We start from the raw sequence: 16,763 nt of genomic DNA on the forward strand, positions 1-16,763 counted from the left end.
TCAACAAACCAGAGAGATGGGGGTTCTGGTCTCTGGCACTCAATTATTGCCGTGTAACCTGAAAGTTCCTTTGTGTTTGGGGGGAGGATTTGATGCTCTTCCAGCTCCAACGTCTTCTTGTTGCAATGAGCCTGGAACTGGAATAAGAGGAGCCAAGGAAGCGAGTAAGCCCAACCAAGGCCCAAGCGCGCTACCTCAAGAAAACAGGCTTTCTAGAATTTTGGTCCGGATGCCTGTTGGGCAATGTGCTTTCAGCCAGCAGGGAGCGGTACGGAGCCAGCGGCACAGTTCTGTATTGCAATAGCGATTTGAAAATCGCTAGGGGTCCCTCAACTTTGAGCGTTAGAATCATCTCGGGGAGGTTTTTAAGAATACCGGCGCCGAGCTTCCCCCTAGACGATGAAATCAGACTCTTTGGGAGTGGAGCCCCAACATCGGTATTTTTAAAGAGCTCCCCGGCTATGTGCACCGGGTAGTCTTTAATTCTTCACTACTTGGAGGCTGGATGACATCCAGTGGGTGCATTCTCACAAACAAGTTCTTGAATCGAACCCTCTCTTTCTTCTCGCAAGAGTTGTCGGGGTTACGTTTTAACGGGCCGGGGTGGGGGTGTGGGGGGTGGCGGGGCAGGCATCAAGCTAAAGGGTCTCTAGGACATCAGCGTTTCCTAGCGCTCGGGAGGAGCTGATCTCCACGCGCAGGTGGCTGTGACTCAGGCCAGCTCGGCCCTAGGGCGCCGCTCGCCTGGCGGGGGAGGGCCGAGGTCCGCTCTCAGCGGGACCGAAGTCAGGAAAAATGGGTGGACCCAGGCGGGCAGTGGAAGGTCGAGGGAGGAGCGGAAGGAGACGACGACGCGGGCGGGCGGTCCCCGACGCGGCCCCGACTTCCGCGGCCCGGCGTCTGGGGGCGGCCTGGTCACCATGGCGGGCCTGGACCCCGGTCTGGCCATCCCCGTGTGGCTGGCCGAGGACGACCTGGGCTGCATCATCTGTCAAGGGCTGCTCGCCTGGCCCGCCACGCTGCCCTGCGGCCACAGCTTCTGCCGCGACTGCCTGAAGGACCTGTGGGCCGCCGGCAGCCCCGGCCGCCGGCGCTCCTGCCCCACCTGCCGCGAGGGCGCCGCGCAGCCGCCGCAGCTGCGGAAGAACACGCTGCTGCAGGAGCTGGCCGACAAGTACAGCCGGGCGCTGCGCGAGCTGAGGGAGGCCCCCGGCGCCGCTCCCGCCCGGGGAGCCGCGCCCGAGCCCGCGCGCCCGCCCCCGCGCCGCGCCGCCCAGCTGCCGGTAGGGAGGCGGACCCGCGCCGCCGTCGCGCCCCTCGGCCCCGCGCGCCTGCCCGCGGCCCCCCCGCTCTTCCCCCCTGCCCCGGCCCGCCTGCTCTCACCCTGGGCCCTCCCGCTCTCGGGGCAGTTCGGACAAGTATACGCACGCTGGGAAAAAGCCGCCTCCTGACAGCCCGGCGCTCTAGCTACTCCTCAGCACGTTGGCACTTCTTTCCAGTCTTTCCGCAGTCTGTCTCTTTGAACATTTTTATACGGGGTAAGATATAGCCCAAGACCGGTCCGCTTAACCATTTTTTAAAAATGTACAGTTCAGTGGCGTTAGTGATATCCACAGTGATGGGCAACTATCACTTTCTGTTTCCAGAATGTCAGCACCACAAACACTCTTGCACTCCTTAAGCAGTAACTTCTCATTCCATCTTCCTGCAGTTCCTGGTAACGTCTGGTCTGTTTTTTGTCTCTATCATTTGCCTACTCTAGGTATTTCATATACGTGGGATCGTATAATATTTGTCCCCTTGTGTCTGGCTCCTTCCACTTCCCGTAGTGTTTTCAGGGTTCGTTCATGTTGTAGCGTGCACCTGAATCTTACTCCTTTTTGTGGCTGAATAATATTCCATTGCGTGTATGTACCACATTTTGTTTATCCATTTGTACACGGATGGCCTTTTGGATTGTTTCTACCTTCTGATTATTGTGAGTCGTGATGCACTGAACATTGGTGTCCAAGTAACCCAGCCCTTCTTCTCCGTTCTTTTGGGCAAATACCTAGGAGTGGACTTGAGGGTTTGTGCGGGAATTCTGTCGAACTTACTGAGGAACACAGCCAAACCATTTTCTACAGCAGCAACAACATTTTACATTCCATTGGCAACATCCTGATGTTTCCACATCCTTGCCAACGTTTGTTGGCAAAATAACAATATTTGTTATTTTTCATTTTATTTTTATTCCCCTCTCCCTCCTGCCACTTTGTTTTTAGTATACCTTTCCCGTTAGGCATGAAGTCCTAGTGGGATCTGCATTTCCCGAATGATTAACGATGTTGACTGATCATCTTTTCATGGGCTTATTGCTAATTTATGTATTTTCGTTGGAGAAATGTTGATTCAGGTCCTTTGACTTTTTTTTTTTTTTTTTAATTGGGTTGTCTTTGGGCGCCTGGGTGGCTCAGTCAGTTAAGCGCTGGACTCGGTTAAAGCTCACATCAAGATCTCACAGTTTGTGAGTTCAAGCCTGGGGTCGGGCTCTGTGCTTACAGCTTGGGATTCTTTTTCTCTCCCTCTTTCTCTGCCCCTCCCCTGCTCACACACACACTCTGTCTCAAAATAAATAAATAACTTAAAAAAAATTGGGTTGTCTTTTTCTTGTGGAGTGTTAGCAATTCTTTATAAATTCTGGATATTAAGCCCTCATCAGGTATATGACTTGCAAATATATTCCCCCATCTCGTGGGTTGCCTTTTTACTTCCTTGCTAATGTCCCTTGATGCACAAACGTTTTAAGTTTTGCTGATGTCCAGTGTATCTATTTCTTCTTTTGTTGTTCTTGTTTCTGGTGTCGTATCTAAATCCACCACCAAATTCTGAGTTAACGAAGATTTATCCCCGTATATTCTCCTGAGAGTGTTATGGTAATAAGGCTTGTTTTGAGGTTGCTGACCCATTTTGAGTTCGTCTTTCTGTATGGCATGAGGTAGGGGTCCAATTTTATTCGCTTGCATGTGAAAATCTAGCTGTCCCAATACCGTTTGTTGAAGAGAGTATTTTTCTCTATTGACTGAACTTGGAACCCTTATAAAAAATCAGTTGGCCATAGATGAATGGGTTTATTGCTAGACTCCTAATTCTAGTCCATTGGGTTTTTTTGGGGGGCGGGGGAATCTATCCCTATGTCAGTACCACATTGTTTTGATTAATATAGTTTTGTAATAAATTTTGAAATCAGGAAGTGTAAGTCTGTCTGACCCTGTTCTTTTTCAAGATTGTTCTGGCTCTCCCTGCAATTCCATATGAATTTGAAAATTGATGTTATTCTGCAAACAAGGCTGTTGGAATTTTGAGAGGGATTGTGTTGATTCTGTAGGTCACTTTGAGTATGATATCTTTAACAATATTAAGTCTTTTTCCAAAAACATGGAATGTGTTTCCATTTATTTAGGTTGTCTTAACTTTCTTTCAGTGATGCTCTGTAGTTTTCAAAAATAGAAGTTATTTCATCTCCTTGGTTAAATATATTCCTAGGTATTTTTGTCCTTTTAGGTACTGTTATACATGCAGTTGGGTTCTTAATTTCTTTTTTTGATTGCTCACTGCAGGGGTATAAAAACACTATTTTTTGTGTGCTGATCTTGCACCTTTCAACGTTGCTGAATTCATTTACTAGCTCTAGTAGCTTCCTTGTGTATTCTTTATGATTTTATTTATAAGATCATGTCATGTGGGTAGAGAGCATCTTTTCTTCTTTTCCAGTTGGGATGCCTTTTGTTTCTTTTTTTTTTTTTTTAATGTTTATTTATTTTTGAGAGAGAGTGAGCGAGCACACAGGTGCACGCACAGGGGAGTGGCAGAGAGAGAGGGAGACAGAGAATCCCAAGCAGGCTCTGCACTGTCAGCTCACAGCTAGACATGGGGCTCAACCTCAAGAACTGTGAGATCATGACCTGAGCCGAAATCAAGAGCCAGATGCTTAACCCACTGAGCCACCCAGGCACCCGATAGATGCCTTTTATTTCTTGTCTAATTGCTCCGGCTAAAATTTCCAGTACAATGTCGGATAGCAGAGGTGCAATCAAGCATGCTTGTTTTGTTCCCGCTCTTAGAGCCTTAGTCCCGCTTAGTCTTTCACCATTGAGTGTGATGTTAGTTGTGGATTTCTCATAAATTCCCTTTATTATGTTGAGGAATTTCCTTTCTATTCCTGGTTTTCTGAGTGTTTTACTTTTAAAAAAAAATTTTTTTTTTAATGTTTATTTAGCTTTGAGAGAGACAGTGCAAGCAGGGGAGGGGCAGAGAGAGGGAGACACAGAATCCGAAGCAGGCTCCAGGCTCTGAGCTGTCAGCACAGAGCCCGACGTGGGGCTCGAACTCACGAACTGTGAGATCATGACCTGAGCTGAAGTCAGACGCTTAACCAACTGAGCCACCCAGGCACACCTTCTGAGTGTTTTAATCATGAAAGGGTGTTGGATTTTGTCAAATGCCTTGTCTGCATCAAATGAAAAGATTATGTGGTTTTTATCCCTTCATTCTATTAATGCGGTATGTCACACGGGTTGTTTTTCTTAAGTTGTACCACTTTGCACTCCTGGGATAAATTCCACTTGATCGTGGTGTATTATCCTTTTAATACGCCACTGGACTTAGTTTGCTAGTATTTTGTTAAGGGCTATTGGTCTGTGGTTTTCTTGTGATGTGTTTGTCTAGCTTTGGCAACAGGGTCATGCTGGCCTCACTGAGGAGTTAGGAAGCGTTCCTTCCTCTTCTATGTTTTGGAAGACTTTGAGGACTCTTGTTAATTCTTCTTTAAGCATTTGGTAGAATTCACCAGTGAAGCCATCTGGTCCTAGATTTTTCTTTGTTGGGATTTTGATTACTGATTCAATCTCTTTATTTGTTATACCTCTGTTGACATTTTTCTGTTTATTTTTAAGTCAGTTTAGGTAATTTGTGTTTCTAGGAGTTTATCCATTTCATGTAAGTTATCTAATTTGTTGGCATAATTTCATAATATTCTCTTAAATTTTATTCTGTAAGGTCAGTAGTAATGTCTCCACTTTGCTTTCCTTCTGATTTTGGTCATTTATGTTTCCTCTTTCTTTTTCTTTATCAGTCTAGCTAAAGATTCGTCAGTTTGTTGATTTTTTTCAAAGAACCAACTTTTGTTTCATTCATATCTCTATTGGTTTTACATTCTGCATTTTATTTATCTCCCATAATCTTTATTATTTCCTTCCTCTGTTAGCTTTGGGTTTGGTTTGCCCTTTTTTCCCCCTGGTTCCTCAAGGTATAAATAAATGTAAGTGATTGATTTGAGATCCTTCTTCTTTTTTAATGCAGGAATTTACAGTTATAAATTTCCCTCTGAGCCTTTTCCAGAGTTCTGACATAATTGGTTTTGACAGTGTCTGTTCTGTGATGTTTCTATGTGGAGGGAACACAAGGTATATTTATATTTATATTTATATTTATATTTATATTTATATTTATATTTATATTTATTTATATGTTTACTTATATGTTTATTTATATGTTTGTTTATTTTGAGGGAAAGCACGTAAGTGGAGAGGGACAGAGAGAGAGGGAGAGAGAATACCAAGCAGGCTCTGTGCTGTCAGTGCAGAGTCTGACGTGGGGCTCAATCTCATGACCATGAGATCATGACCTGAGCTGAAGTAAAGAATTGAACACTTAACTGACTGAGCCACCCAGGTGCCCCACAGGGATGTCAGGCTTCTTGGAGATGCAGAAGGTCCTGGGTTAATTTCAGATTTTGAGGTTCCAACATGATTTAAAAAAGAAAAGTATCAGAACAAAGTTATAAAAACTGGTTTATTGACAGTTGGATGATGAACACTGTGTATTTCTGTGACTTGACATAGGACCCCTTGTGGAGGGAATGCAATTCCAGACTTCATCCTTTGAAGTCTGAGCCCATCCTGCCTCTGATGAGGGCCCCCAGGTCTTGAGGTTGTTCCAGAATGTTGGCTGCAGAACTTACTTCCACTCCCAGCCAGGCCGCTGAGCAAATCAAGGTCTTTAAGTGGGGTTGTTTAGCGCTCTAGTTTGAATGTTGCCTTGAATGTATAGGGCGTCAGGGGTGCCTGGGTGGCTCAGTGAGTTAAGCGTCTGATTCGGCTCAAATCATGATATCACGGTTCATGGGTTCAATCCCCGCGTCGGGCTCTGCACTGACAGCTTGGAGCCTGGAGCCTGCTTCAGATTCTATGTCTCCCTCTCTCTCTGCCCCTCCCTTGCTTGTGCTCTGTCTCTCTCTCTCTCAAAAGTAAATAAACATTAAAAATTTTAAAAAATGTACAGGACATCAATAACCAAACAAAAGGAGCTTACATCTGTGCATCACTTGAAAGTTTCCTCAATCCCTGCACAATGATCAGTTAGGTTGAGTCTCTGCACTGTTTAAGAGGAGAAGGAGGGAGGGTCACTTTTACTTTGAAAGGAGTGGTAAGGACACAGGATGATTCTGGTGACACTGGACCTTAAACCTCTCTAGTTTGATTCCTTCCACTGCCCCTGTCACCTTGCTGGCTGTACCCACCCTGCCAAATCTCCAGGCTCTCCATTTCCTCTCTGACCTCCTCTGCAGAATGACCCCTCTCGTCCCTTCACGCTTCACTCTCACCACCCCCCACCCCACTCCTGTGGATGGTCTCTGTTTCCCTGTTATGGCCACCAAATGATCAGTAGGCACGCAAAAGGTCTAGGAAGTGTACCTCCTTGTCCTCTGGACATCTACGTCACTTACTTGCCTGCTTCCTTTATCCGGTGTTTACAACTTCTCTGTCTGGAGCTGCTTCCCGGGTCCAGCTTTGTGTTCTTCTTTGTTCTTTTAAAGGCAGCGGCACAGAAGAGCATCACAGAAGCTGGGCATGAGCTGGAAGAGTTGGTGGAACAGCTTGTAGACCTTGTCAGGAGTCTTCAGAGTCAGACACACCTCCCGGAGCCTGGACCAGACAATGAAGGGAGCACCCACAGCTTGGTAGGCACCCAGCCAGGAGGGGGAAAGGGTGTGCCAGGGGCGGGGCTAGGGACAGCTTCCAATTGGAGCAACATGAACGGATGCAGTAAGTCTTCATCTGTTACCATTTTCCTACTGTCAAACATGTTTGAGCAGAAGTGTAGAATGCTGGAGGCAAGGCGGGGGAGCTTCTGGTGGGTCAGGTTCCATCCTTAGCCCTGTACCTAACCAGCTCTGAGATCCCCAGTGACCTCTGTGCAAATCCTGCAGATAGTCTCGTCCTCATCTTCACTGACCTTTCAGCAGCCTTTGGCCACACCTTCATTCCTGAAGCTTCCTCAGCTTCTAGGACAGGATTCTTCTGACCTTCTCCTGTTTTTCTCTGGCTGGCGTCTTCTCCGTCTGTCTTGCAGGCTCACTCTCTTTTCCTCTCCTCAGCAATGAAGTGCCCAGATTCCTCAAGGCTGACTTGTACATCGCTTTTTCTTCCCCCTGTGTGGTCTTTCCCACACCATGGCTTTAATTACCACCCTGTGAACACCCTAGCTCCAGCCTGGACCTTTCTCTGAGCTATGGTCTGGTATCTTCCTTCTCACCTTTTCCTCTTGGTATCTCAAAGGTACACCGTACTTAAAGTGCCCCAAACTGGGGTGCCTGGGTGGCTCAGTTGGTTAAGCACAGCACAGAGCCTGCTTCAGATCCTCTGTCCGCTTCTCTCTCTCTGCCCCTCCCCGCTTCAAAAATAAATAAATAAACTTATTTAAAAAATGTGCCAAACTGTTTCCATCTCAATGACTGGGCCTGGTATATCCTTCTAAGTGCACAAGCCAGAAACCTGGGAATCCTGTCACCCCTTCCCTCACCAGCCTAAACATCCCTAGAATCTGTTGACTACTCTTGAGCTTTCTGGAGACATCTCTGATCGAAGCCTCCGATCATTTCTTGCCTGGATTGCTGCAATAATTAATTACTCCACTCTGTTCGCACTGGTCTGCTCTCCTCATGGTCCTCTCAAACACAAATCTGATTTACAACGTCTCCAGCACCATCTGTTTGTGGGGGATTAAGACTCAAATCCCAGCAGTCCTCACAGAACCAACAGGGCCCTGTGGGACTCCTGCCCTTGTCTGCCTCTCCTGTCTCCTTCCATCTGGGTCCTCTCACCCTCTTCACCCTGGGGCTCTTCAAGCTGCAGCCACCGTGGCCCACATCAGTACCTCCAGGGTGTCGTGCTTCTTCCCACCAGCAGAGTGCGCTCCATGGAATGTTCTTTCACCGTTCCACCTAGGTAATGCCTGCTCATCCTTCAGACCCAGCTAGATCATCACTTTCCGGGAGAAACCTTCACTGATTTCCTCAAACAAGTCCCCCTATTAGAGAGGCCCTTATGACTTCATTTGTAACAGTTATCACAAGTTCGAACTTGATAATGATTGGTGCCATAATTTATTCCTGTTTGTTCTCCCTCTTCCCCTACCCTGGACTCTAAGCTTCATTAGGGTAGAGACCTTGATGGCTTTTGTTCTTTTGTTCACACTTGTATCCCCAGGCCTACCACAGTGCTGGACACATAGTTAGGTGTTCAACAAATGCTCATTGAAGGAGTGAATACACAGGTCTTCAGGGATGCAAGGTGTTGGGGGGAGAAAAGCCCGAGGGTCTGACTTTCCCCCTTGGCATTGCTGCTGGCTTGTATTCTGACCTTGGGCAAAAAGAGCTCTGGTATAAAAAAGCACTCAAGTAGGGGCGCCTCGGTGACTCAGTTGGTTAAGCATCTGACTTCGGCTCAGGTCATGATCTCGTGGTTCATGGGCTCAAGCCCTTCATTGGACTCTTTGTTGATAGCCCGGAGCCTGGAACCTGCTTCGGATTCTGTGTCTCCCTCTTTCTCTGCCACTCCCCTGCTAATGCGCTCGCTCTCTCTCTCTCTCTCTCTCTCTCTCTCTGTCTCTCTGTCAAAAAAATAAATAAACATTAAAAAAAAGTGCTCAAGTGATGGGAAAATGCAGGTTGATAAAATTCACTGTGGCAATTTAGTTCACCTCCATGAGGTGTAACTGTAACTTCTTTTTGTATTTATTATTATTATTTTTTTATTTTATTTTTTAAATTTACATCCAAAGTAGTGAGCATATAGTGCAACAATGATTTCAGGAGTAGATTCCTTAATGCCCCCTACCCATTTAGCCCATCCCCCCTCCCACAACCCCTCCTGTAACCCTCAGTTTGTTCTCCATATTTATGAGTCTCTTCTGTTTGTCCCCCTCCCTGTTTTTATATTATTTTCGATTTCTTTCCCTTATGTTCATCTGTTCTATGTCTTAAAGGCCTCATATGAGTGATGTAACTTCTTTTTTTAAATGGGAATAGCAAACCCACCTTGGAAGGTTGTTTTAAAAATTAGAAGTAAGCCGTGGAAAGGACTCAGTCCATTGGGCCTGCTACTTTATGAGTGGTAAGAAGAATGGGATATGCAAATAGGATATGCAAAGTTGGGAAGGAAAGTCAGGGACCAAAGGTGGGAAGGTGGGAGCAAATGGGAGGCTGTGTTGGGGAATGACAGGTTAAAGACAATCAGGGAGCATAGGTTAGAGGCCCGAGAGAGCTGGGAGGACCTGGATGGCGGCAACATGTCTGTGCTGGCTCTTGAGAAGAGAGATGGTATAATGGTAGCCTCTTGGAGAAGATTATTCTGGCCTCTGAAGCTTATCTTGGTGACTATCTGTATTATTTATTTTGTAAAGCCCCTATAGGATGGGCTTACAAATTTTAATACTTTTTTTGGTATTACTTAAGAAATCCATGTTTATTGTAGAAAATACTAGAAAATACACAAGCAGTTTAAAGAAAGCAAATGAGGGGCGCCTGGGTGGCTCAGTCGATTAAGCGTCCGACTTCTGCTCAGGTCATGATCTCATGGTTTGTGAGTTTGAGTCCCGTGTCAGGGTCTGTGCTGATGGCTCAGAGCCTAGAGCCTGTTTCAGATTCTATTTCTCCCTCTCTGTTTGCTTCTCCCCTATTCTTGCTCTCTCTCTCTCTCTCTCTCTCAAAAATAAATAAACATTAAAAAAATTTTTTTAAACAAAGAAAATGAACATCACCCATAACCCCATCACCCAGAAATAACCACTCTTTAATATTTTTGCTGCCCTTTGTATTCTTCCAGATTCCTTTCAAGGCATGTGGTCTGAGGGCCTAATTATGTTTTTAAAAATTTGTGAGGGGGCACATAGAGAATTAGAGATGGCAGAATCAGAATATGCTATTTGATGCATACCTTAAGAGACTTGAATTAATTAATTCATTTTGGATGATTCATCAATAGTCTTTCCTTGGTTTCTTCAAAGCTCGTGACTCCCCACACACCCGAGAGAAAACTGAGAGACATTCTGCATGACTTAGAAGAAATCCGGGAAAAATTACGGGAAAACTTGACATGGAAAGAGGCCCTTGAAGAACAACCACAGGGTAAGGTGATTTTATTTTGTGGAGTATTAAATATGGAAGTTGGGGGAAATGACAGAGTGTTCCAGGGCTTTGTTTTTGGGAGATAGGATCCCAGAGCCCAGCTGTGTTATTCCTGTGGTGCTGTAAATGAGGAAAGAGTGGGCTGAGGTGTTTTTGTGGCTGGATATGTTTTTTGGATATGACTGGCGGTATGATGTAACACAGGCCTTTAAAAAATAGAAACTCATTTTCTGAGACCTATACATCCAGAACCTAGACCTGATTTTGCTAGCTTATTGCTCATCTGTGTTATCTACCTGAGGAGATTCAGAAATAGGCTGTTTTTTGGGGGGTCTGGGTGGGTCTGGGTGGGTCAGTCGTTTGAGTGACCAACTCTTGGTTTCAGCTCAGGTCATGCTGTCGCGGTTTTGTGAGTTCGACCCCCACATCGGCTCCAAGCTGGCAGTGCAGAGCCTACTTGGGATTCTCTGTCTCTCTGCCCCTCCTCTACTTGTGCTGTTTCTGTCTCTCTCACAATAAATAAATAAACTTTTTTAAAAAATTAAAAAAAAGGAAATAGGCTGCTTTTTATGTTTAACTATTAAATATCTTTGATAACAAAGCATATGATTTTGTAAATCGTCCTTGATAAGTTCTATTAACATATCACCTCTGGCAAGCGTGCTAATAATAAACAGTAAAAACATAGAAAGGAACCTTTCTGTTTGACTTTGTACATTCTCTGTTGTAACCCTAGTCATGACTGAAGAACTGTTAGTTCACGCCTGTCCCTTAGACATTAGCTCTGGGCTCCCTCTCTTCTGCCTCCTGGTCTGGCCACTGCCAGCTTTATATGCTTTAGGAACACGTCTCTTATAACGACTTTTATATTCAAATGATCTTGCTCTGCTTAAAAAGTTATTTAAAAAAATTAAAAAAAAATTTTTTTAATGTTTATTTTTGAGAGACAGAGACAGACAGAGTGTGAGTGGGGGAGGGGCAGAGAGAGAGAGAGAGAGAGAGAGAGAGAGAGAGAGAGAGAGAGAGAAAGACCCAGAAATCTGAAGAGGCTCCAGGCTCTGAGCTGTGAGCACAGAGCTGGATGCGGGGCTTGAACTCACAAGCCTTGAGATCATGACCTGAGCTGAAGTCAGACGCTTAACCAACTGAGCCACCCAGGTGTCCCTAAAAAAATTTTTTTTAAATGTTTATTTATTTTTGAGAGAGAGAGAGAGAGAGCATAAGTGGGTGAGGGGCAGAGAGAGAGGGAGACACAGAATCCGAAGCAGGCTCCAGGCTCTGAGCTGTCAGCACAGGGCCCAATGTGGGGCTTGAACCCACAAACCACGAGATCATGACCTGAGCCAAAGTCGGAAGCTTAACCTACTGAGCTACCCAGGCGCTCCAGAAAGTTATTTTGTATTTAGGTGGAGAAACATGATCCCTTGGGAGAAGTTTCTCAAGGGAACCAGTTAGAGCACACTTTATTAGTTGCTCCAAAAATTATCTGAGAAATAAGTGTCCTCTTGGCTCCTGTGCACCCCTAAGTTTAGATTAGGTTCCTTAATGGTCTTATTTACTTACATGAATTTAAAATCAGAATTTTAGTAGTACCTGGCTGGCTCAGTCGGTGGAGCATGTGACTCTTGATCTTGGGGTTGTGAGTTCAAGGCCCATGTTGGGTGTAGAGATTACTTAAAAATAAAATCTTAAAGTAATTAATTAATTAAAATGTTTAAATTTTGGTGTTAAATTTAAAATTTTTAATTCAGCAATCAAAACAATATAAAACCACACAGTGAAGGTCTCTTTCCCACCCTTGCCCAATTTGCCCATTGCAGTTTCAGTTAGTTAACTGCTTGTAGTAGTTTCTTGAGTGTCCATTCAGAATTTACTTACACAAAGTAACATTTTAAAGCACTTATGGCATTCGGTGGGGAGGTCATGGATATTCTGGGTGTCAGAGTGATGCCCTGAAACTGTATTAGCTAATTTATTTGATACATGTGCATCTAACCCTTCCTATGTGCCTGGTACTATGCTTGGTGCTTAGAACATGAAGATGAACAAGGTCTCTACCAGTGTTAGAAATAGGTCCAGCATCCCAATCAATGGAGGGACACGGAGACTCGGAGCATGGTGAAGCCAGGCTTTAATCAATGTTCTTGCAAGAGCAGGTGTCTGATGGACAGGCACACTCAGGGCAGTTACAGCAGACAATGTATCTCCTGACGTGCAGGTCCCTCCCCTGATTCCTCAGCACTCGTTGGCTGAGTACTACAGAGGTTACAGCCTTACCCGGATGGCGCCTATGCCCATGTCAGGCAAAAAGTAGTCTGATTGGAACAAATGTACATTCCCTGAGGTGACGCAGAGACTTTCAGTCCCTCCTCCCTTTGTTCTTTGGTGCATGCTCATTGCAAAGCCTGCGAAAATAAGCCCATGAAATGGAGAGGGGAAGAAGAACCAGGACGTGAAGTGTCTAAGGGTTTGGGACTCCATGGTGTGTGTGTGTGGGGGGGGGGCGGGGGGGATGGGGAGGGAGGTCATACATATTTCCAATAGGTTGTAAACCTATTTTAATGAGACAGCACAGCTTTTATTTGGTGTTTCTGAAAATGAATCATCTCCCTTACTTCTCACACCAGCAAGGAGCTTAAATCTTACCAGGGAAACAAGCAGTAAAAAAAGCTCACCGTGAGAACATGGGGCTGAACGTAAGGATGTGGGAAACATGGGGCGCCTGGGTGGCTCAGTCGGTTAAGCATCCAACTTCAGCTCAGGTCATGATCTCACAGTCTGTGAGTTCGAGCCTGGTGTCGGGCTCTGTGCTGACAGCTCAGAGCCTAGAGCCTGCTTCTGATTCTGTGTCTCTCTTTCTCTCTGCCCCTCCCCTGCTTGTGCTCTGTCTCTCTCTCTCTCTCTCAAAAATAAATAAACATTGAAAAAAGATTTTTTTTTTTAATGATTTGGGAAACAAAGGTAACTTACAGGCCACTGACAAGTCCTTGAAACAAGCAGAGTGACCTTCCTCTGGGAGTTCAGCTGCCTCCATGCTGACACTTTGCTAGGGGCAAAAGGCAGTCTTAGCTTAACATTATCCCAACCCTCCAGGAGCCTATAAGTCTACTTTAACATATGGGACATTTAACATTCCTTTGGAAACCTCCTTTATCTCTGTCCCCCCAATTATATGTTAGCAGTCATCCTCCAAGCATAAGGAGCATGATATACATCTGAAGGGTTTCATGACTGAGGTTTTGCTAGACAGTAATAAATGACTTTTTCCTAACAACAGCTAGCCCCCTCAAGGTCCTGCAAACCTTGCTTCCAAAATTCCTTAGAGACTTACTCTATCCCTAACCCCCTCCCAACTTGAAGGTATATAGTCGGCCACCCCTCACAACCCACGTACAGCTCTTTCTGCCCACGGGTCCTGTCCCCGAGCTTTAATGAAACCACCTTTTTGCACTGAAAATGTCTCAAGAATTCTTTCTTGACCGTTCGCTCTGAACCTCACCATTTCCACATCAATACCTGAGCTGGATGTCCTGTCTGATTCAAGTCTGACACTACAAAAAAGCTGTGTGCCCTGATCACAATGTTTGAATACTTCTATTTGCCTTTTTTTTTTTTTTGATAAGACTTTTTCCCCTTCCCAATGTTTTGATTCCTTAGTGGAACTCCAAGAAGGTCCATCTTCCTCTGCATGCCCGCTGCCTGACCACAGTCACCCTGCCCCCACGAGGACCTCCCGGTTTGCTCAGTGTAAGTATGTAGTCTGCTTAAAACTTGGCTTTGGCCTGGGGCGCCTGGGTGGCTTGGTCGGTGGAGTGTCCGACCCTGACCTGATTTTGGCTCAGGTCACAATCCCAGGGTTGTGGGATCGAGCCCCGTGTTCTGTGTTGGGCTCTGTGCCCAGAGTGGAGCCTGCTTAGGATTCTCTCTCTCTCCACCCCTCTCCCCTACTTGGGGTCCCTCCCTCTCTTTCAAAAAAGAATTAAGCAACACAAAACAAAACAAAACAAAAAACAAAACAAAACAAAACAAAACTTGGGGGTCTGCCAGTCCACCTCCCAGCTGCTGGGCCTGTTTTTGGCTCAAAGGGGAGCTGATTACAAAGACAAAAGGGATGAAGACTCCCAAATTCCAGGCTAAAGTGGGGAAATAAAAGTTAAGATGGGAAGGGGGATTGTTACTAGAACCATGATAGAAGACTGCAAATTGACTTACCAGTTTTCATGCCAGTGTAAGTAAACTTTATCACACTCAAAGATACAAAGCCTCTGGGTGGCTCAGTCGGTTGGGCGTCCAACTTCGGCTCGGGTCATGATCTCGCCATTCTGGAGTTCGAGCCCCACGTTGGGCTTTGTGCTGACAGCTCAGACCCTGGAGCCTGCTTCTGATTGTGTCTCCTCCTCTCTCTCTGCCCCTTCCCAAATCACACTTTGTCTCTTTCTCTCTCTCTCTTTCTCAAAAATAAATAAACTTAAAGAAAAAAAAAAGCTACAAAGCTATATTTTGCTCTTAGGGTGAGAGCTAATCATATCCTTGTTCTTTTCCTCAGGGGCCATCAGTCCAACCTTTGACCTTCGGAGCCACTGCTGTAGTCTGGAGGTGTCTGAGGACTGCCGGGTGGTGACTGTATCTCGCTGCCCGCAGACCCATCTCTGGAGTCACGAGAGGTTTGTGACCTGCCAGGTCTTATGTTCCCAGGCCTTTTCTTCAGGGCAGCAGTACTGGGAAGTAGACACTCAGCACTGCAACAACTGGGCAGTTGGGGTGGCCTCCTGGGGGATGAGGCGCAACCAGACCCTGGGAAGGACCGAAGACTCCTGGTGTGTAGAGTGGAAGGGGACTGGCCAGCTCTCTGCATGGCACATGGTCAAGGAAACCATCCTGGGCTCTGACAGACCTAAGGTGGTGGGCATCTGGCTGGACCTGGAAGAGGGCAAACTTGCCTTCTATTCGGTGGCCAATCAGGAGACACTTCTGTACGAGTGCCCCGTCTCTGCCTCCTCCCCTCTGCACCCTGCCTTCTGGCTGTATGGCTTAAATCCTGGAAATGCTCTGACTATAAGGTCAGTAAAGGTGTAAAGGTTCCCTGGGTCTTAAAACATGGTGATCTCCCGGTTTCTCCCTCTGATTTCAAGCAGCTGGCAACTTCCCAAAGATCCCACTTCCAGAGTTAATGGGTGAGCAGAAAAGGGCTAACTGTAGGCTTGGGACATTGAAACTGCACATTCCCCAGAAAGCGTTGACCCTTGACTGGCTCCTGGGAGGTAACCCCTAAGCCCTTGGGATATCCTTCTGATAAGAGTGTCTGTTTACCTGAGGGCCTCGGGCCAGGAGCTATCACCTTGACCTCTGGAGGGGCTGGAGACTCTGCCTGGGTGCCTGACCCCAGTAAAAGCCCTGGGCTCCAAGGCTGGGGTGAGCTTCCCTGGTTAGCAATACCCTTTGTACATTGCCACACACTGTCACTAACTGTCACTAGGAGAATTAACCTTGTCCTTGTGACTCCGCAGGGAGAGGATAGTTGATCTCTTGGCTCCTGCCCTGTGTGCTGTGCCTTTTACTACTGCTGATTTTAATCTGTATCCTTTCACTGTAATAAATTGTAACCAAGACTGCAGTCACTTTGCTGAGTTCTCTGGGTGCTTCTAGTGAATCACTGAACCTGAGAGTGGTTTGAGGGACCCCCAAACTCAGGGCAGATTATTAGTTGCTGTGTAATACCATGGCCACGAATGCAGTGGTTTTAAACAACACACGGCACCTCACAGTTTCTGTGAGGAGTGAGGCACAGTTTCTGTGCCAGGAGTCAGGGCACCGTTGAGACAAGGCCTCTGCTTGGGGGGTCTCACAAGCTGCAGTCAAGGTGTGACCCAGCACTGTGGTGTCATCTGAGGCTCAACTGGGGAAGGATCTCCTTCTAGACTCACATGGTGGTTGGTAATATTCAGTTGCTCTTGGGTTGTCAGACTGAGGTCCTCAGTTCCTTGCTGGCTGTTGGCTGGGGACCACCCTCAGTTCCTCACCCCATGGGCCTCTGCAGTGTACCCCTCACGTCCTCAAAGCCAACAAGGAACAGAACATCTCCTAGCCAGATGGGCTTTAAATCTTGTATAATATAATCACATACACATAATCCCATACATCCTATTGCCTTTGCCTTATTCTGTTGGTTAAAAACAAGTTGCAAGTCCTGCCCACACTCGAGGGGAAGGGATTAAACAGGGCAGGAATACCAGGAGGTGGGGGGTCATAGGGGACACCTGACAGTCTGGCCAGCATAGGGTGTCATTTCATTCTTGATTTCCCCTATTTTTAAAAG

General features: G+C 46.2%; 2 protein-coding genes across 2 annotated transcripts in view; both read left to right on the top strand.

Moving 5' to 3' along the window:
• Positions 1-645: 645 nt before the first annotated feature.
• On the top strand, positions 646-16,061 carry RNF135 (ring finger protein 135). The gene is made up of 5 exons (XM_045045334.1): positions 646-1,283; positions 6,857-7,000; positions 10,327-10,447; positions 14,105-14,194; positions 14,994-16,061. Exons 1-5 carry the CDS (start codon positions 921-923, stop codon positions 15,521-15,523), a joined length of 1,248 nt encoding a protein of 415 aa, XP_044901269.1. The 5' UTR covers positions 646-920; the 3' UTR covers positions 15,524-16,061.
• Positions 15,033-16,763, top strand: part of RHOT1 (ras homolog family member T1) — a 77,616-nt gene continuing 75,885 nt past the window's right edge. Inside the window, exon 1 of the mRNA XM_006940065.5 lies at positions 15,033-15,111. The gene's annotated coding sequence lies outside the window, so the exon portion shown is untranslated. The remainder of the gene's footprint in view (positions 15,112-16,763) is intronic.

This window comes from Felis catus, chromosome E1 (genome assembly GCF_018350175.1).
Source record: "Felis catus isolate Fca126 chromosome E1, F.catus_Fca126_mat1.0, whole genome shotgun sequence".
NCBI lineage: Eukaryota > Metazoa > Chordata > Mammalia > Carnivora > Felidae > Felis > Felis catus.